Source organism: Mus pahari, chromosome 3 (genome assembly GCF_900095145.1).
Source record: "Mus pahari chromosome 3, PAHARI_EIJ_v1.1, whole genome shotgun sequence".
In the NCBI taxonomy this organism is placed as follows: domain Eukaryota; kingdom Metazoa; phylum Chordata; class Mammalia; order Rodentia; family Muridae; genus Mus; species Mus pahari.
This window is the reverse complement of record NC_034592.1, coordinates 141,209,676-141,231,824: the sequence shown is the minus strand read 5'-3', so window position 1 is coordinate 141,231,824 and position 22,149 is coordinate 141,209,676. Positions and strand designations below refer to the sequence as shown.

Below are 22,149 nucleotides of genomic sequence, written 5' to 3'. Positions count from 1 at the left end.
CTCCATCTTCTCAGCACTTCCCCCACCACCTCCACCTTTCCCACAGGCCTCTCTACCAAGCACCATCAGTGGCACAAGAGTCCCAAGAACCCCAAGATACAGACGATAGTTTCACCAATCCAAATAAGTGCTCCAAACGCTTGGGAAGAGCCAGAAAAGTTAAGTCCTTTCTGGTCCAATACAATTGTTTTTAAATCGGGGCATCCCCAACACCCTCCAGAATGTTTACATCAGTGAGGACGGTCTGCCTGCTGTATGACTTTCAGAACAACCACTGCAGAGGACAGACAACACGGAATCAACATCCCCTGCTCCTCAGTTCACACAGCCCTGTCATATGCTGAGAGCTGGGGTCAAAACCCTAACAAGACACACACTACAGGTCGATGTTATGTCCCAAGCTTAACATCTCTCTCATTGGTGGAGAAATTTTATAGCCACAACTGATGATTCCTTCACAGAGAAAGAAATGTAAATATCACAAATAAAAATGGGTCCCTCCATCTCTCCCTTTCCCTCCCTCCCTACACACATACACACACATACACACACACGCACACGCACACACACATGTATACACACACGCGCGCATGCACACACGCACGCACACACGCGCGCGCACACACACATACGTACACACACGCACACGCATGCACATGCACACACACACACGCACATGCATGCACACGCACGCACACACACACGCACACACACGTGTACACACACACGTGTACACACGCACACATGCACGTGCATGCACACGCACACGCGCACGCGCGCGCACACACACACACACACACACACGTGTACACACGCGCGCACACACACGCGGCAGAACAAATCACAGACTCAAGCCTGTGAGTCAGAGGTAAGGAGTCAGCAGTGCTGCTTCCCTTTGCTTGTCGGGCTGCTGCTGGTGCTTGGGATGTCAGGGGCTGCACTCAAGGCCTCGGACACACCAAGCACACGCTTCCCCTGAACCAGGACCCCAGACCCAAATCAGTGTGTCCTTAGACATGAAGACACAACACAAGAGGCAGAGGAAAAGCAACAAGGTGCGAACTGTGACTGCACACGACTGTGACTGCACACGACACCTCCAATATTTAAGTCTCCAGTACTTATGATCACACAGGAGAACTGTAAGCAGAGCATGCAAAGAACTCCAACTCAGGAGTAGACACAGCAGATGCCAGTATGCAAGCTGAATTGACATACTGCTGGGCACTATACAGTCCATCTCCCTGCCTATGGATTCCATACCCTTACAGTCAACCAAGTGCTGTGTGAAATATATGAGAAAAGCAACTGTCTGAACAATCACACACAGTCTCTACTGTCACAGTTCCCTAAACACTACAGAATAATAACCAACGGCATGGTGTTTACACTGTGACAGGCATAAGAAACCTAAAGATAGCTTAAAGTGTATGAGAGGATATGTGGGTTATGTGCAAATGCCATGCCATTTTACACAGGAGTGATCATCCCTAGATTTCTGGTATCTGAAGGGAGCCCTAGAAGGAGATTCTCATCTATAGGTACAGAGAGACTAGCTAGAGAGACACTAACTAGCTTTGCACACTGACTTGCAAACAAGCAGAAAGGTTCTCAATATTGTAAGTCATCAAAGACATGCAAATCAAAACTACCAGGCACCATTTCATATCCACTAGGTCAGCTGTGCTCAAGACAGACAACATCAAATGTAGAGGAAGTGGGGGTGGGGCAGGAGGATAGCCACCAAACCCCACATGCTGATAGTCACAGCAGTGTTACTGATACTAGCCAAAAAGAAGCAATTCACAACACCCACCATCTAACGAACAGAAAATCACTATGTAGTATGTCCATACTCTGGGATATTACTCAGCAGGAAAAAATAAATGCTCCATTGAACAAGTGCTCCATGAGTAACCTTAGAAAGAGCTACGGAAAGAAGCAGTCCACCAGAGACAACCCAAGAGTCCACTTCTAGGCAATGTCTCAACTAGGCAGAGCCAGAGTCAGCAGCTTAGTGGTGGCCCGGGGCCGAGGAGGACAGGAGAGTAAGCACAAAGAGAGACATTTCGGAACAATGAAAATATTCTAAAACTGGATTGTACTAAAGACAGCACAACCCTATGACAACAGAAGCCCTTGAACAGAAAACTGTAAAGGAGTGAACTGCATGGTATATGCCTCAATAAAGCTATTTTTAAAATACTCAGGGCAAAACCTCCACTAAAACTTACTGACAAACTCGATACTTACAGAACATCCCAAGAGGCTACCACTCACAAAAGACATGATATCTGCTGAGCCGACACCATTTTCTCCAACTTAAGACACATACTGTGTTTTCAAATGAACCACAGGGGCTTCCTGCACAGCGGAGTGCCCACGCCCGAACAGTACTGCTGCTGCCTGCCCAGTTCCTGGTGATGGCCATCTACAGCTTCTGCCACGCTTTATAAGTTATCACATTGGCCATGTGGTGGTAATTGAAAATGGCCCCTATAGGCCTATAGAGTGGCACTAATTAGGAGGTGTGGCCTTGTTAGTGTGTCACTGTGGGGTGGACTTTGAGGTTTCGGGCGCTCCAGCTAGGCCCAGTAGTGCACTCTCTTCCTGCTGCCTGTAGATCCAGATGTAGAACTCTCAGCTGCCTCACCAGCACCTCAGGTGCCTCATGTGCCACCATGCTTCCCACCATGATGACAATGGGTAAAACCTCTGAACTGTAAGCCAGACCCAGTTAAACATTTTCCTTTCTAAGAGTTGCCATGGTCATGGGCTGGAGAGATGGCTCAGTGGTTAATAGTACTGACTGCTCTTCCAGAAGTCCTGAGTTCAATTCCCAGCAACCACATGGTGGCTCACAACCATCTGTAATGGGATCTGAGGCCCTCTTCTGGTGTGTCTGAAGTCAACTACAATGTAATCATATAAATAAAATAAAATTTAAAAAAGAAAAAAAAAGGAGTTGCCATGGTCATGGTGTCTCCTCACAGCAGTAACCCTAAGACAGGCCATGAGCTACTTTTGTCTAATTTCATTTTCAATAGAGTAAATGTCACCAAAGAGTTTATTATACACATGGGGAGGACCAATCCCATTCTTAAAGACTTGAAGAATGCTAATTTAAGTCCAGCTACCCATTATCATATAGGTGAACACAGGAGAAACAGGCTTACCTCCGAGAGCATAGAGCAGCTCCAAGGCTTGAACCATCGACTGTGCTGGCGGAGGCTGTGAAACACATCAAAGGCCCCCCATTAGTTTCTCCGACCGTACTGGCTCACTCTCGCTCTCTCCCACTCCAGCCGCCCAGTCTCTGCACTGCTGGTACCCTGACATGTGCCTCCCACCTCTGAAGCTTCCTGGGCAGCGCCTCTGCAGCTGCCCCCTCCCCTCCTACTCCTCTCCTCCCTCGGCAGGGACAGCCCCTACTTTAACTACCTCTTCACTTCCCTAAGCTGCTCTCAGCCTTCTGTACCTGGAGCTGCAGACCCTACAGCACAGCACAGGTAGAGGAAGGACCAGCTTCTATCGCCCCGGCCGACACGGATGCTGCAAAGGGCAGCAGGCTCACACTGTGTGCTGTGATGGGTGCACTGACGCCCCTTTCCTTCCCTCCAAAGCCCTCACTGAGCACACGGCTGTCAAACGTCAGTAGAGCCTTCAAGGGACTCTCCCTAGTTAGCCCGCTGACAAGATGAGCACCTTTCCAGACTGAACTGCCTTGCCTCCCGAATCTGCAGCACAGCAAGCACTTTAAGCATCGAGAGTGATTTAACTCGGCTTCACAGAGGAAGCTTTGAAGACGGCTTCAGAGCACTTGACGGCAGGGTCAGAGGCTAAACTAAGTCCTTGCTTTTAGTTGTAGTGTACCAAAGAACGAAGTCAAATCTTTAAAAGGTTTGGTGACTGACTACATAGACGTTACCCTGTGGGACCTACCCCTCAGGAGAGCCAAGGAATCACTGCAAATCTGGAGATGTGAGAAAGTAACGGACAGCGAAGCAGCACACTGGTGCACCTGAGACCCTGTGGGCACGTGGTCCTGTTCTGTCTCTCGTACTCACAGAAGCTCCAGGGTACGCACTTGGGATCACTACACAATCCCGAGCTAATGTCAGACTACAAAGAAGTCAGCTTTTCTATAAGTGGGCAGATGGCATGTATTTATATTTGCCAAAAACATGGCATTCGAGTGAAGTCAAACTTTACTATTCAACAGCAGACTTATGGGAATTACTAACAAATATTGACAGACAAATAAGCTTACATTTTTATATGAACTATAAAGTGACCAATAAACTTAAAAAACAAAACAAAACAAAAAAAAAAAACCTCTATAAGAACAATGGCTGTAGCACCTTACCCACTTACTCACTATTTCATCTGAGCAGGCAGGCCGGGCCTTGCATGCTGGTGCGGGAAGCCTAGAAGAGCCAGGCAGCCACGCATCAGAGCCTACAGAAGACTAATGATTCTCCTCCTATAACTTGCCTTAGGAAATCATCACAGATACCGTGGGCCACAGGGTCCCTCCCAAGCCTTGGAACTCTACAGCCAGGCCCAGTCACAGACTATGTCCTGACTCCCCACCCTCCTTGTCTCTCTGAGCACTGGTCAAGCTATCCTGTAGCTAGCTACCCACTGACTTGTCTTTTCCAAGGACAAAGGACAGGAGCTACAGAGGAAGAATTCTGGATCACCAGGATGCCAGTTTGCCCCACACCTGGATAGGACCAAGCGGCATACGGTGTTTCAGGGGCTTGAGGAAGAAAGGTGGCATACTTGACCAATGTCCTTCCACCATACCCACATGAGCCCCTCAGCCAGAAGCAGGACTTACAGACATGAAGTGGAACCTGAGGACATTGTCTATCCCTAGGGCTTTCAGCTGCAGGATGACGGGAGCCAAATTGCTGCGCTGCATCTCAGGGACGGTGGACTGAGGTAACTGGTCAAAGGCTTCCTCTAAGGATAGGAAATCAGAAACAGATCAAATGTGACACTCAAATGCACCTGTACATCAGCAGAGTCCATCTTCTCTACCTGGAAAAAGAGCTCTGAGATTCTGAGACCAGATGTACAACATTATGACACAAAGTTATTTTTACATTTAGGAAGGACCATTCTACTTCAAAAGTATAGAGTTGAACAATACCCCTTTACAAAAGCACTTTCCTTTACTTCCAAATGTTGCTTTTCAAATGCTTTTGTCAGCAAAAACGAAAGTAGCAAGCATTTGGGTAATTACTCTCAGGCCCAGTTACTGTTCACTCTGCATAAGGCAGAGCACTTCAAGGAAGCAAGAACAGCAAAATAAGCAAAGAAAAATGTAAAAATAAATCACCAAAACTGCCCTAGAATCTGATGAAGGATCTAATCACAGAGAGCAAAACTCATACAAACCTGGCTTTTACATCAAGGAGCCAAATGCAGAGTCACACCCAGAATCCTGTACTTGCATGTCCCACAGGAACAAAAGGTGACCTCAAACAGAAGAAGCACCCCAAGGCACAGAGATGGGGGAGGAGGGGAAGGAGAGAGTCAGGGGAGGACTTTATGAAAACCAGATCAGAGGGGGGGAGAATGAAATCACTTTCTGTGTGTATTCAGAAAGCCTATGGATTACACGCCAAACCCTCCCACCTAAGTCACCACTGTACTGATCACTGTACAGATGCACACCCTCCTCAGACACAAGCATCACGCAGTCCCCATTTAGACCAGAAGGTTGCAGTTAACTAGAGAGGAAAATGAACTCAGCCAAGTCTCCTGGAGAAACACTACTATCTGTAAGAACCTTAGAAAGATTTTCCTGAGAAAACAGACAACCAATATTCTGGACTGTGTAACATAAATTGCCAAATACATGGGTCTAGCAGGAAGGTTCTAGATGGCAAGCAACAACAGGAAAGAAGTTCTTCAGCTTTAAGAACATTGTGGTTACTGTACTGTTGCCAGGACAACCACATTCCCCAGGCACACCACTGACCAAGGCAGAAACAAGTCATTAGCTGAGAGGCTGGCCCCACTGAGAAGATGCTGAGAGAAGCAGGTGTTGATGCTCAGAGACAAAGATGTGATGACACAGGGAAGCTGCAAAGGCCCCAGAGCCAGGGGCATAGGTCAAGAGGGGCAGAAGCCTCATGCAATGCCCCTGGGGACTTTAGACGTAGGAAGGACCTGAATCAAGACCAAAAAAACAGGCCCAACAGGGACATATGCCCCTGCCATGGACCATGGGAGGCTCAGGGAGGAGGTGAGCAGAAACTGAGAAAAGCCACACAGGAGCTGCCAAGAGTATCAGGAGGATCTTTGTGGTTACTGTACTGTTGCCAGGACAACCACATTCCCCAGGCACACCACTGGCCAAGGCAGAAACAAGTCACTAGCTGAAAGGCCGGCCTCACTGAGAAGATGTAAAGACAGACAAGCCCAAGACATCAGCGGTATGCATGGCAAAGCAGGAAGCAGATCACATGTCTAAGAACAGAGTAGCTGAGAACCAGGCAGAGTAGGAGTGAGAGCAGAGGAGCTAAGGAAAAGCCTTGGAAAGTTCTGAAACACCAAACTATCTGAGTAAAGAAGAGCTGCAGGCTCTGAAGACTCCACTGGGAATCTGAAGGGTGGGCACCAACCGCTGCTTACTGTCCCTGGCCCTTCCCAACCACGCCCTTGCTAAAGCAGCTACAACTAAGGGCTCAGTGACCTTCCACCAAGATCCACTTGCCCAGCTTCAGTCCGTATCTTATCACATGACTTCTTTGACACGAAATGCCGATGTCCATTTACACTTTAAAAAATCGTCTGAGTTAGAGCTGGAAGATGGCTCAGTGGTTAAGAGCACCTGCAGAGGCACCAGGTTCAGCTCACAGCACCCACATGCCGTCTAAGAATCATCTGTAATTCCTACTCCAGTAACACTCTTCGGAACACCTCAGCACCAGGCACACATGTGCTGCACGGACAGACATGCAGGCACAACACACAAAATAAGATTACCTAAAACTAAAACTATTGCTGAGAATGGTGGTGCCTGTCTTTACATCCCAGACCTTGAAAGGCAACCGTAGGGAGATCCGTGAGGCTGAGACCAGCCTGAGCTCCACAGAGAAATCATGCCTCGAAAATAATTAATTCCTTAAAAAGTTAAACACACAATTACTATACCTACAACTCTGCAATTCCTCAAAGAATTAAAGGTTCCCCTTCATGTCTCAAGTCTACCCACACACTTATGTCCAGCCCCACTAATCCCTAGGGCCAAAGAGAAACAGCGTAAATAAAGGAGGAATGGAAAGACAGCGTAGGTGGGTGCTGGACACAGGAGGACACTAATGACTTGGAACTCCATCTGCACACTAGGAAGGGAGGAAGGTGAGCTCCGTGGGCGTGGGTGATGGGGGTGGTGGATGTCTCAGTACCAGTCCCAATGAAAGAGACAGACAAACAGACAAACAGACAAACAGCAGCTCTGGACCATCATGGTACCCGTGCCTACCAACATTAGCAGGCTGAGAGGAAAGCTCGTTAAAAGCCAGGACTGTCTACCAGAATTTCACTCTGTGCCCTCAGAAGCTAGCATGGCTTGTGATACAGAACTGAGCCAACTATTTGCCATCCATGAATGATTCTCAGGAGAACTCTGCAAAGGCGAGCGGGCACCTGATGGGTGGTGCCACTGGGTTCAGGAGCTGTAAGAACACAGCCCACTAAGCAGAAGGACAATGCTTGATGCACAAGTCTGTGCTCAGGGGTCTGACACAAGGCCCAACATCAGGTTAGAATGGAGGTGGCAGGCAGGAGATGGTTCACTGAGCCAGCTGGGGAGTCCTAGCAAAGAAGGAAGGAAGTGGTGGGGGCCTGGGAAGGAGAGCTGGATTTGACAGTGAGTTCTGCCAGGAGGGACAAATGTCTGCCCTGGGATCCAAAGCCCAGGTTACTCTAAGAAAATCCAAAGTTGCTAAGAAACACCGTATATACCTGTATAAAGGCGGTAACACTTTCCCGAGCGGTTGCGCCCACCACGTCCTGCCCGCTGATTGGCTGACGCCTGAGACACTGGTACCACCACTAAGCATTCAATAGCTGTCCTGGGGTTGTAGGCTCGCAGCTTCATAAAGCCACAGTCAATCACATACACGATGCCACTGATTGTGATAGAAGTCTCTGCCACATTGGTGGCCACAATCACCTACCCAAAAGAGAAAGAAAATTAATTGGTTCTTTCCACTTTAAGTAAGTTTAAAAATCCTAAAGACATACTACTATTTCAAACATCCTACTACCAGGCAGGAGCGTTAAGACCAACCAGTACACTGGCTGGAAATGTTCCAGTTCTATAACCTTGCACAGCTTCCCCAAGCACTGCTTTCTCATGCACATAGTATGACCACTGCTTCCCCCAGGGTTCTCGAGGGGGATTCAAACACAAAGAGACTAGAAGCTCTAGTCACCGAGCACATGGGAAGTTCAATAATGTCTGTTTCCTAACGAGCAGATAACTTCAGAGAGCAACAGGTGCCAGGGAAAAGGCACAACCTGGGGTAGACATAAGAGTATATGCTGTGTCATTATATGCTACATGTTATACATTATACATTATATAGTATAACAAAGCTTCCCCTTCACACTGGCTGCCCAGAGACACTATCACTAAAACATGAACATGAATTCAGACCTACTGACAGGAACTGGCCAACCCTTCAGACCAGAAAGCGGCACCACAGAGGAAGGAGACATTACCAACACAGCCACTGTTCAAGGGGCTTGGAGACAGAGAGGGCCCAGCTAGTGTGCGCCAGTCAAGTCTCTGGCTACCTGCCAGCTGCCCCTGCCAGGTTTAACGTAGCTGGAGACATGTATATAAGATGCACACACTTTTTTCAACCTTTACATTCAACCTAAATCATTTTTTGAAAATCCTCCTACTTTTATCTCTAAAAGCTATTGCGGAAGCAGGTCAGATGGCTCAGTGGGTAAGGTCTGCTGCCAAGCCTGAGGATCTGACTTCAATCCCTGAGATCCACATGCTAGAAGGAAAGAACTGACTCCTGTATGTGCACTCTCACCTCCATGTGTGCACATGACACATACGTGCCCTGCCCCCACCCCACATAAATAAATGTAAGAAAAATATTTTAATTATGAATGTTGGACAGCTAGGAAATCTGAAGCTAAATAACTTAGGGCAAGGCCCACAGCAAGCACGGCGGAAGCCAGGCCTGCAGCCTGGCTGACAGCAGTTCTTGTGTGACTGAGCGAGTTTGGATTGCTCCCTACCAAGTGACCTTAAGTTGGGAATGGGTCCTCAGACCCAGACCGTCCCTCAGCTACTGCACTCTGAGCCACCCCTCCTGTACACCTCCTCTAGGGGAAAGGACAAGGGGTAGGGAGGCAGAAATCAGGCACCTGGTTCCTCCCATCCAATGCTTCTCGCCACCACACCTGTCCTCAACCTAATTTCAAGGCTAAAGATTTCGCTGATTTAAAACTGGCTTTAAGGGCAAACTGATACGCCTAACAAATGCTTTAGGAACCATGGTTAGTAACTTTATCTAGTTCTGACTGAACATAATCTACCATGACAGTCTCTGAGGATAAGGTAATAATGTGCTGTGAAAACTATTTGGCAGACAAAGAAAAGCTACAAGAGGTGGCCTGCTCTGACAATTACTTAGTGGAGTGGCCCTTCTGAGCAGGCGTGGCCCTTCTGAGCAGGAGTGGGTTAAAAATACAGTACATTATCTACTAAGGACTTTCAGATCTACTGCATAGAAACATGGACCTAAGATTTGAAAGAAAGGTCCTGTTTAGCGAAGTTCACTTCAATTAAAACAATAAAACTGCGTATGTAAAATGCTAGCTGTGTATGTGCCCTGAATCTCCAGAACCCACATAAAGCCAGGCAGGGGGAGCATGTGTCTATAATGCGAGTCCCCCCACAGTGAGAGGAGGCAGAGAGGGGAGCCCCAGCGTTTGTGGGCCGGCTAGCCTTGCAGACACAGCAACAAACAACCTGCCTCAGAAAGGTTTTCCTCCGACCTCCACATACGAACTGTGGCATCACTTACACACATGAATGCTCACACACACACATACATGAACACACACACACCAAAGACAACATTCTGCAGTACAAAGGAGAGCCGACGTGATTACCAGCGGCTGCAAGGACCACTGATCACTACGAGTCTCACCTTCCTGACGCTGTGTGACACCCTTTCAAACACCTTCATCTGCTCAAAAGAAGGCAGGCCTGCATACATGGGGAGAACCCGGAGGTGTTTCTTCATCCCAGTGCGAGCCAGCGCCCGGGCCTGCTCAATCAACATGGACACAACGGTCTCTACTTCTTCCTAAACACAGAACCGGAAAGCGAAGAAGCCGGTCAGTCTATCATACTGGAGGAGCAAATGCTGGAATGGGGCCTTAGCTGCTTCAGAAGCTGCTGTGCTGCCATGTCCCACTCCGGATGACACTTTATCAAATGCCACCAAGTGACAGTGTCAAAGGAGTGAAGCTCTGTAACTGTACAATTAATTAGTAAAACTAAGCCATCCGTGGTTAACAGAAGAGTTGACTCAGTGAAGAGGCTCTACTGCTCGTGCAGAGGAGCAGAGCTCAGTCCCCAGCACCCACGTCAGGCAGCTCACTCTGCCTGTGCCTCCAGATCCAAGGATCCAACACCCTCTTCAGGCCCGCACACAGGCACCTGAACTCGCTGCACACGGACTGTGGTAAACAGCATTCCCTGTGTATGGACATACTGTGCATATGGGCAAGCTGTTACCTATGAAATCATTGGAAAGCTTCCCTGAGGACAGATACTAGCTATGGGAAATGTTTGGCAGGGGAAAAGATTGCAGCTGGAGGTGGACCGAGCGGCATTATAACCTTGAGACAGTATTCTGGTTGATTCAGTTGTTTTTCCCCTATGTAGTCACTGGGTACCTGCAGAATGAGCTGGAGAGATGTCACAATCAAAGAACCACTCCTAACTCTAGGCCCCTTGGGAAATGATGCCCAACCTTTTGGTCACAGGATGAGACTGCAATATGCATGAAGCACAATGTACCTAATGCACCATCAAATATGGCAAATGAAGCAGCCCATCGACATAGATCCTAGTTTACTCTGAAATCAGCTAATACATTTGAAATATCAGAGCAGGAGAGATGGCTCAGAGGTAAAAAGCACTAGCTACTCTTTCAGAGGACCTGGGTTCAGTTCCTGGCACAGGCAGATCAGAATCATCTGTAACTCCATCTGACACCCTTTTCTGGCCTCCACTGTACCCACATGGTACATATACATACACAAAGGCTCACACACATAAAATAAAATTTAAATTCAAAAAATTCAATTAACCCTCTACAGACAGAATAGGGATGAGCTAATATAATAACCCCTCACAATCTAGATGGTAGGGGACCAATAGACCACTAGATGTCGTCAAACCAATAATTTTTTTCTTTCATGCAATTTAGCAACTACAAAATACAATTAAACATGACACAAGGACTGGCTGCTTTTCCAGAGGACCTGGGTTTCAATTCCCAGCATCCACATGGCAGCTCAAAATCATCCCTTAACTCCAGTTTCAAGAGACCTGACACTACTTTCCAGCCTCCTCAGGAACCAAGCATGTAGACAAAACTATATACATTTTAAAAAGAAAAAAAATGAAAAGAAAAGAAACAAATGGCTAAGAACAAGATTTTATGCTAACTCTGTGCTGTCTTAGCATGTCTGTGCAGAGGGACTGGGTGGAGTTACCTGGCCAGTAAGAAAGGCTAGTATGTCTCCATCTCCCTCTGTCTGATGAATTTTTACCACAGTGTCCACAGTTGCCTTGATATAATCTGGAACAGGACTGGGAAAATGTATGAGGAAAAATATCATCACTGAAACACGCTCATTAATCACAGATCAATTATCCTAATAACCTGGCAGCCAAACTTCATCAGAGTGAATCTGGGCCAGCTCAGCAGGTAATTAACATATAGAAAAGTAAAATAAATAAACACTCCTTTATTTTCAAGGGCAGCAACCAATAACTGAGGGTATATCTCAATGATACAGCACTTGCCTAACACATGTAAAGATCCCAGGTTCAATCCCCAGCTCAAGAAAGAAAAGAACAACATTAAATGTAGCATGTCTATACACAATTGCATGTAAACAATGGGTTTGGGCTATATTTCCTAAGAAATAAAGAACATTCTGAAAGATAGAATGTTCTGGGGGCTGGTGAGATGGCTCAGTGGGTAAGAACACCCGACTGTTCTTCCGAAGGTCCGGAGTTCAAATCCCAGCAACCACATGGTGGCTTATAACCATCTGTAACAAGATCTGACGCCCTCTTCTGGAGTGTCTCAAGATAGCTACAGTGTCCTTACACAGAATAAATAAATAAATAAATCTTTAAAAAAAAAAAGATAAAATGTTCTGGAAGCAGGACCTGTATTATTGCTGGATTGAGCCTTGATACTTCTGTGCAAATTTACCTGTGGCCATTGCCTCGGCAGGAAGGTAAAGCAGCGAGAGGCTGATGGGAAGTGCATATAAACTATTTATCTTCAGCATGCAAAGATGCCAAGTCTCAGAAAACCAAGGGCTTCAGTTTCAGTGCAGAGGCCCACTGCCCCAGTTAGCCTTTCTACTGCCTGATGTGATGAAACACCATGACAAAAAGCAAGTTGGGGAGGAAAGGCTTACATATCCTAAGTCACAATCCATCGCTGAAGGAAGTCAGGACGGAGACTCAAACAGGCAGGAACCTGGAGTCAGGAACTGATGCAGACAGAGGTCATGGAGGAGTGCTGCTTACTGACTTGCTCCTAATGGCTTGCTCAGCCTGCTTTCTTAAAGCCCAGAACCACCCTTTAAGGGGTAGGCCCTCCCCCATCCATCACCAATTAAGAAACTGCAGTACAGGCTTGCCTAAAGCCCACACTTAGGGAAGCATTTTCTCAATGGAGGCTTCCTCCTCTCAGGTGATTAGAGACTAGCCAGCAGAGCACACCCATCGTCTTCCCAGCCAGCACCTATGGGCTGCGTGAATGGAAAGGGCAGACATTCCCTCCAGCCAGAAGGACCCAAAGATAAAGTTTATAGCTCTGGACTTAGCAGGCGCTAAACTAGGCCCAGTAACTAGGTACTGCAAATTAGAACGGCCCCTTTCTTGTTCAAAGGGACTCCTCCCAAAACTTCGAGCTACTTCTCTTACTAATGGCGCTCTGGAGAGCCCCAGGTCAGAAAACTGCCACACCACCTGCCTCTCTCCGCCTGAATTGATGGCCACAGATACAAGTGAATGTGAACAGGAGAATCAAACTCTTAATTCAGCAGTGATGTTGGTCCAGCTTCCTGAATTCTGCCAGGAACAGGAGCTGCGCCATACCCACCCCCACCCCCCACCCCAGTCAGCCTCCCTGAGGGAAGAACAGGAGCTGCACCATACCCCTACCCCACCGACCCCCACCCCACCGTCGGCCTCCATGATGGAGGCAGATGATGTTCCCTACTATCCTGCATGACAGCTGAGGTCCCAAATCACCATCACCAAGAATCAAACATTATCAAACCTTTGTAGGTAAAAGATATCCACTGGAAATGTCCGTCCTTCCACTGTGAGCGTGACAGAGGTATCTCTGGCTGGGTCACTGGTCTCATTCTGGTTAAAGAAATCTCGAAATTTCTAAAAATAAATAAATATATAAATAGTATTCACATTAACAAGAAAGAAAGAAAGAAAGAAAGAAAGAAAGAAAGAAAGAAAGAAAGAAAGAAAGAAAGAAAGAAAGAAAGAAAATATAAAACTGGCCAAGGTGAGTGGGATCACAAGAATCTGACACACCAGATTACACACTGCAGAATAACTTGTTTTATTTTAGAGACAGGCTCTGATATGGTCCAGCTAGGCTCTAACTCACCAATTAGCTGAGGTTAGCCCTGCACCCCTGATCCTCCTGACTCCACTTCTTGAGTACTGGGATGACAGGTGTGTACTATCACATCATACAAAATGATTTTCTACATTCACAAAATTCTTTTTTTTTTACTGGCTCCACCAGGCCACCTCCCCACAAGCTTTCGTTTGTTGAAGCCAGGGTCTTGATACTCAACTCAAGCAGGCCTGAAACTCTATGTAGCCCAGGCTAGACCCAAGCTCAGCATCCTCCTGCCTCTGCCTCCTGAATGCTGGGATTACAGACATGCATCACCACAGCCAGCTAAATTTACTTTTCTCTTATTGAGACTGCAGAGGAAATTTCAATGGCAGATTCTAAAGGTTTGATTACAAATAAAGGTTAGACTTCAATGAACCTCAGCTGATGCATAGCTGTGGTAACTTTATCCCCATCCTCTGTAGTTTCTTTAGCTGAAAATTAGGTGTGGCTCAAGTTTGGTACAGGTTAAATCAGGCTGAGGGATAGCTAATCCAGAAAGCACATATCTAATCACAAGATTATCAGTTCACAAGGGTTTCCTCCTTGTGCACTAGATGTGTCTCTGATATGTTTTTACTGTAACTTTCCAATATATTTCAAGCCATCTGATGGCATAGACAATGCCTTCTCCAATCACGTGCACACACGTGTAACAGAGAACAGGACAGGGCCACTTCTTAATAAAGCAATGTCCTCAGCAACGGAGATCCTGGGCCTGAACTACTATGACCATGAGAAAGGCTAGAACCGAACTGGAGAGACCCAGCCAGAGCCAAGTTTAAACACTCCAGACAGCTCAGAGACAGGACATAAGTAACACAGTCAAGACTGTCACCAACACCCAGTGTCAACTGAGCCACTGGCCATGGAAGGAGTGGAAAGCCTTAAAGACAAAGAGTGAAGATTCAAGATCCCCAGGAGGAGGTGAGTGAGGAGGCAGGAAGAGCAGAATGGCAGGGTCCAGAGCTGAAGGAAGAGCGCTTTAAGAAGGGCGTGCTGAACACAGCTAGCACCAGGCCATGTGGAACAGGGAGTGAGGTGGGACCACAGCAGCTTTCCTGGATGGACTGGACAGCTGAGCCCCAGCTGCTAGAAGGGCTGAGGAGTAAGGACCTGGAGCTCCTCTTTAAAGAACACTCCGGATGCACTGAGATACAATCTATATCCTTAGGTTTTTATCCTTTATCTGCATTTGGAATATACAGATAAAAGCCAAAAACTCAGGCTGGAGACATAGCTCAGTGGCTATGAGCAAGGGCTGCTCTTCCAGAAGACCCAGATTCAATTCCCAGCATCCACATGGTGGCCCACAACTCTCTAACTCCAGTGACAGGGGATTTGATGCCCTTTCTGGCCTCCATGGGCACTAAGCATGCAAGTGGTACACAGATATATATGCAGACAAAATACCCATACACATAAAATAAACAGTAATTTTGTTTTCTTAAAAGGCCAGTAAGAGATGGCCTGAGGCAGAACCAAGGAGACAGGAAGTGATGCCAGCCCCTCACCTGAAAGAATCTGAGTCAGTTTCAGGTGCTGGGGTCACAATGACATGAACACCGGGTAAGAAATGGAACAAGAAGACAGAGAGGAAGGGGCACAGTCTGTGAAACAAAATGGGAATGATTCGGACCTGCAGTGCCACCCGTCGGCCTACTCCAGCTTCCTGTCCTGGGAGCTGCTCTCACCCTGTCCACACAGAGAGCTCTAAGCAGCCATGTCCATGCCCTGTCCAACTCCTACCCAAGCAACAAGACTGCAACCTGCAAACTGGTCCAGTGAGGCCCTGACCCCAGGGGACTCAGGAGCCTTCACCAGGACTGATAGAAGAGGGAAATTAATCTCTCTACAAGTTATCAGACATGTGACAAAACAACGAACAGTAGGAACTGTCTGCAAACGTAGAAGAAAGTGATACAGGGTGAAGTGACACTTTGCAATCACACCTGCTATGTGTGTAACTGCTCATCTAACCGAGCCTCTACAAACAGGATGGCTAAACCAACCAAGGCAACCACCAGAGCAGCCTCCAGCCTTCCCTGACACTTGCCTGCTGTGGACACTGGCTTCTTGTCTACCGGTGGGGCCAGCCACCAGAGCAGGTGGCCTGACAGCAGCAACACACACAGTCTGGCATCGAGTTTATCACCTTCAGACACAGCAACCTGGGTGAGAAGATGGCCTCTGGGCACCCTTGGTCTCCATATACAAAAGCTAAATAAGCCATATCCTGCCCTGCTCACTCTGGACCTCTTCAGCCCGCTCCCATCCTCTTCCTCTCACTTAAGGCTGCAGATCCCACACGCACACAGACCTGCATCTACCCATCCCACATCCTAAGCCAGGGATCCCATAGCCAGCTGTCTTTCTTCAACAGTTCCCTCGGGAGTAGGCACTGGATGTCCAGGCAAGGAAGGAAGCGGGAGTGGAATGAAGGGCCCATAGCTCAGCCTGAGCCCAGCTAAGTACTGCTAATGTACCCGCAAACCTACATCAAAACACACCAGGGAAGGACAAATCTAGGCTCTGCCTTCCAATTCACAAAAGCTGTCAGGAGGTCACCTATATTCGCTACTACAGATGGAACCGAATGAGGATGTTCTCCAGTCTCTACATCACATTAGAAGACACTTGGAGCATAAGGCTCAGAGAACACTGTGGAAGAAGGAGAGGGCCCAGGAGTTTTCTGTGAGACTGTGTCTCCTAGGAATGTCAGAAGCTATATCCATAAAGTCTCAGCAACATGCCTGCCTAAACGCGCGCTGCACAGGGACAACAGCAGCCATGTGACATGGGCAGGGAAAGGCCACAAGCTCTCACCCCTACACAAAGAACTACAGGCAAGTAAGGGGTGCTGCACATAGGAGGGTCTTCTTCCCAGAAAAGACCCCCACCACTTCTGGTTCTTTTTTAATACCAAAGGCTCAGCCCTGAAAATGCACATACAGGAAACATACAGACTAGGCGGGTTACATTTAAGAATATATGTGCATATACAGAGATGCCTGTGATCAACAGTAAAAAAAAAAAAAAAAGGTTATGAACTTGAAAGAGACCAGGGACAGTATATGGGGGTTAAGGAAAAGAAAAGAGAAGGGGGAAATGATGTAAGTATATTATCTCAAAAATAAAATTTAAAAAAGAAGACAAGAAAGACAGCAATAAACAGTTTGTACTTGTCTATTAGCAGTGAGACCAGTCAGGGAGTGGCGAGCTTGGGCATTACACTTTCACCACAACTAAACCTGTTTAGAAAATAACCGTTCCTAATGTTTAAGAGAGAAAGATGGGCATGAAAAGACAACATGATCTGTGTAACTGGAGCACAGAAGACAGGAGAAGAGGCGGGGCAAGGCGAGGCCCCTGCAATGGTGGTCCTGCAATGGTGGTCCTGCTGTGCTCTCCCATCACCAGGGGAGAAACAGTCAGCAGAGTGTCCAAAGCAGGTCTGCCTGTGGGCGTGTCTGTCGGGAGGGAGGACCATCTTGATTACAATAAGGCTGTGAGAAGACTCAAGCCCACCATGGGCAGCACCATTCTGACTGTATTAGAATGGGGAAAATGTATGGCCTGAGAGCTGGCTCTCGGGCTAAGGGCACTGGCTTAAGTGCGTTAAGAGAGCCAGGGTTCAACTGCCAGCACCCATGTGGCAGCTCACAACCAACTGTCACTCCAGTCCCAGGGGATCCGGCACACTCTCCTGGCTTCATGGGCACTGAGCGCACATGGTGCACAGATATACACACAGGCAAAACATCTATACATATGAGTAAACTTTTTATATTAATAAATGTTTAAAAGGAGCAGGAGAAGGTAAGCTAAAGTAAAGTGGCGGCTCTCTTTTAATATTTCCTGCAACACTTGTATGCATTTATTTCTCTCTGAGAACCAACATAAATGCTTTTTTGTTCCTAGGTTGTTTTTTGCCAGAATATGTCATCAGCATCAGAAACAAAATTAAAACACCTCCAGAGGACATTCCAGCATACATTGTGGTGACAGAGATGATAGCTAAAGCACGGGGACAATGAGCAGAGGTGACTGTGGGCAGCCTGAATCCAAGAGCTCCCATAGCCTGTGGGAAGCTGGCAAGCCAGCCCGGGTACATAGGAGGCACCTCTCACCAAGTCAGTCTGCATTCTTCCACCCATAGGGAGACAGAAGAACAAGCCAGGGCCAGGCCCTCACCACATCTCCCCTGGCATAAAGAGCTGGTCTCCTGACTGGCATCTCCATTAACTACTCCTGGGTCTCTACCTAACACAAGAATGAGCTTCCTGAGTCCCAAGTCACTGCCCTGGCTCCTACACCATAAGGCGAGAGGGATAAAATCATGAGTAAGACAGAGTCCCAATCTTCAAGGACTCAAGCAACTCCTAAACATGCAGCAGAAATCGGTGTGACTGAAACACAGTCAAAGCTGTGCAAGAGGGCAGAAGTGGCAGGGTGAGACCAGAAAGGAAGCCTCTGAGACAGTGGGGTTCTCTAGGACCAGAGTAGAATGCAGGAAGAGCCACAAGCATGTCTGAAAGAAAAACAGACTAAGAGAAAACCCTACCTCATCCCAAGAAGCAGCCTGGTTTCCTCAGAAGAACAGAAGGGGACCGGTGGAGCTGATAAACAGAGAACACCAGACATAGTGGAAGGAGATGAAGTCAGAGCAGTGGCTGAGGATGGAGCACCCTAGGGATGGAGCACCTCTGGGGATGGAGCACCCCTGGGAATGAAGTATCCCTGTGGAGCCTGGCAGAAAGAGTTCTGGAACTCAGGGTTCCTCATGTCCCCACATGGTCAGGGAGCTCGGCTTGCCCTTTGCCCATGAAGAGTCATTTTATTTCACACACTGCTAAAATGCCATCTCTTTGGTGACATGTTCTTGACAGTCCCGGCTGGCTGGAGTTAAGATCAGCCTTCTAGGTTGCCTCAGCAGCTAACATAGCGAATACCTATCTATGAGCCTCCTTCCCCGGACTCCGGGATCTATGGATCACCTGTAGCTAGCAGGAGGCTTACCATTTAGAATATATAAACAGCAAGCAGCCAAAAGAATGAGATGAGTTGATGAGTTTTTTTTTTTTTTAATAAAATATTAGTCATCAAGAGAGCAAATCAGCCATATAAAAACAGAGGGATGAAAGAGATGGCTCAGCTGGGAAAGATGCCACTGCTAAGCCTGGAGACCTTCATCACTGGAACACACGTGGAGGAAAGATAGAACTGACTCCTCCAAGCTGACCTCTTATCTCCGGCCATGGCATGTGTGCCCCCTACCACACATACAAAAAGTAAAAACAATTAAAAAAAAAAACACTTAACATGGAAATTACTACATGTAAGAGGAGAAACTTCAATTATACCAAAAAATTTAAATATGTAATTTTCATAAATAAATTCAAGAAATATCGCTTCACACTGACAAGTAATTTAAAAGAAGCTGCTGTGTCAGGAGAAGGACAGCAGAGACAGAGACAAGGCAAGCTGGTGATCATCAACTCCCTGGGTTAAGTAGGGGCTAATTTCTACTCAACGTTGAGAAGGAATATCATGTGACATCTAGAGCACCACATGGCCCCAAAAGAGGCAGGTCGGTTGTCCTGACAAAGACATGCTTTGGCCAGAGGTGCACTCCCAAGGATATATTTGACAAATGCAGTGTTTAGGCAGAAGGAGAGAGATGCCCTTACCTCTGCGTCCAGAGTGGCTGAGGCCACAATCAAGCGAAGATCCCCTCGCTTTTTCTGAATCTGAAAAAGAAGGCACCGAGAAATAATGGTGACAGTGGAAAAATGTACAATCCTGCAATCCTAGCCATGCATGGTGACAAGGCCTGTAAATTCCAGCAGGCAGGAGGAGGGAGGGTCACGAGTTCAAGAACAGGAAGGGCTAGACAGAAACCGTGTCTCAAGGCAAAAAGGAGGCTCATTCGTGAGACAGGGATGGTATAACTGATGATGTCAAGAGTCAATGTGATGTAGACAATTCTTCCTGAGTTTAAAATGTCAGAGCTTGCTAAATTATGATCCAGTAAAAATGTTGTGCAAAATATAAAGGGAATTTAAAATTTAATTCTAACCCTAATCCACTGCCTAACTCTAACCCTAAATTTAAGGCCTGAATTCAAAATTATTAAAAATAAACACTTTTTCTCACATGTATTCACACTCAGAAATATGAAAAGGTAAATTAAAATCCATAAATAACAATCCACCAAGATAGCAATTTGTGTGCTAACAGTTATTCAAAGAAATGTGGTCACCGGACATGGCACATCTGCCATATTCAGGAGCAGCTGTGTGAGGATGCTCACCACTGGCGAAGCCTGAGCAGAACTGTTCTCTTACTCTGTCCTTGGTAGGGAGAGCCTAGTGAGAAAATTCTTCATACATATCAAAAAGTCTGATCATTGGCCAAAAGATAATGGAAGAAGATAACAACCAAGGCAATTTATAAACTCCGAGCTGTGTGCTATACAGAGCCAACCAGTGTGTACACTGCAGAGACGCAGACTGAGGAGGATGTGGTGAGCATCTGAGACCTAGCCACCTCTGTCACCTCACTGTGGACAGACAGTCAGAGGGGCAGCCTTTTATTTGTACACGGCTCTATGTATGATGTCATCCTGAGATCTGTGCTGCCTTACTTAAGCCTTATGACAAGTTATGACATCCAACAGGTCTGCCCAGCAGACCCCCCCCCCCAAAAGCAGCTCCGAGGCTGCCCTCTCCAGGCAGCAGCCACAGGCCACACGTGGCCACGAAGAGCCCATGCAAAGATCAAAGTGTTATTTTATCCCCCTTTCAACCATTCCAAGCTAAACTCGCACAGGTAGCTAATGGCTACAATATAGGCTTGCACACACACTGCTTTGGAGAGGCATATATCTGGCAGTCAAAATTTGCACCCCGGCAGTCTTCCCAAGGCCGCAGTTCTTGGTCATCCTAATCTACCATTTCTTTTTAGGCTCTTGTCATTGAGGATTCATGCAGAGAAAACAACAAATTAAAAAAACAAAACAAAAAAAGCCACAACAATAATGTTAAGGGGAGGAATGAGAGTGGAGGTAACCAACTGCCAAAACTAGACAATGAGCAAAAAGGTCATTATAAATGGCTCTGGGTATGTTTGAAATATTTTTTGAATACTGAAGAGTTAAAAAGAGAAGAGAAATAGAAATGCAGTACATTTAATTACAGAGTGCTCACTGCCACAGGCCTGACAGACACCTAGGCACACACATGCCTAACATTACAAGAAGGATGTGGCAGACAGCAGCAGCCACCGCGAGACTCTAAAACCACTGACTTCGGGGGCTGGGAGGTGGCTCTGGGGTAAGAGCACTGGCTGCTCTTACAGAGCTTCTGCTCTCAGCACCCATATCAGGCAAGTCACAAGCACGTGTTACTCCAGCTCTTAGAGACCTGATACCCTCTTCTGGCCTCTGCAGACACTTGTATGCATGTGGTACACAGACTTACACTTTCTCTCAACGTTAAGTATAAAATCTTTAAAATAATAATTATAATGTCTTCAAAGACTATTTCATGGTGAAGAGAAATGATCTTGATATAATATTAAACGTACAAGATACAAATTAGCAAATATCATCCAATCTCACTGTGTCAAAACATATACACAGACAGACACACCAACGTTCAGCTCGTGGTTCTCTGCGAATGAGCAGGATGATAGGATAATTTTTCCACTTTGTATTTGCTGGTTTTCGAAATTGTTGTAATTACTTTCCTAGCCAGGCAACAATGCAAAACTTAGAAAGCAGAGTGCAGTGCTGGAGCCGTACCTTCTTCAGCAAGCCAATGGCAATGTCCGTGTACAAGGTCCTCTCGTGGGCTTCGTCCAGCATGATGACACTAAGAATCAGAGAGATGCTCTCAGCATGGAACACCCCACGAAATTCCATCCCAACCACCAAAGAGACATTTGGGTACTCAGCTCTCATATAATGACATCAAATTAAGAGAAAGCTCAAGTCATTCTCTGCCGATGACGTCAGGCCTACACTAGAAATGTAATTTCAACAACCTTAGTGAGAATAATGACAGCACACTATTTGCAAAGTGCTTCGCTACTCACCCGGGATTCCAGCAGAACTTTTTTCTTTCTTTTTTTTTTTTTTTTTTTTTATTTTTTTTTTTTTTGTGGGTCTTCAATTCTGTTCCATTGATGTACCTGT

The 22,149-nt window shown here is 46.8% G+C and overlaps 1 protein-coding gene across 2 annotated transcripts in view; it reads right to left on the bottom strand.

The window, feature by feature from the left end:
- The window catches only part of Dhx35 (DEAH-box helicase 35), a 64,088-nt gene that overhangs the window by 17,410 nt on the left and 24,529 nt on the right, over positions 1-22,149 (bottom strand). For both annotated transcript variants that reach the window (XM_021192165.1, XM_021192162.2), the window contains exons 7-14: positions 21,757-21,826; positions 19,643-19,702; positions 13,590-13,702; positions 11,779-11,875; positions 10,200-10,358; positions 7,984-8,194; positions 4,844-4,968; positions 3,177-3,231 (exon numbers count right to left, since the gene is read on the bottom strand). In XM_021192165.1, the coding sequence (XP_021047824.1) occupies positions 3,177-3,231; positions 4,844-4,968; positions 7,984-8,194; positions 10,200-10,358; positions 11,779-11,875; positions 13,590-13,702; positions 19,643-19,702; positions 21,757-21,826 (890 nt within the window). The remainder of the gene's footprint in view (positions 1-3,176; positions 3,232-4,843; positions 4,969-7,983; positions 8,195-10,199; positions 10,359-11,778; positions 11,876-13,589; positions 13,703-19,642; positions 19,703-21,756; positions 21,827-22,149) is intronic.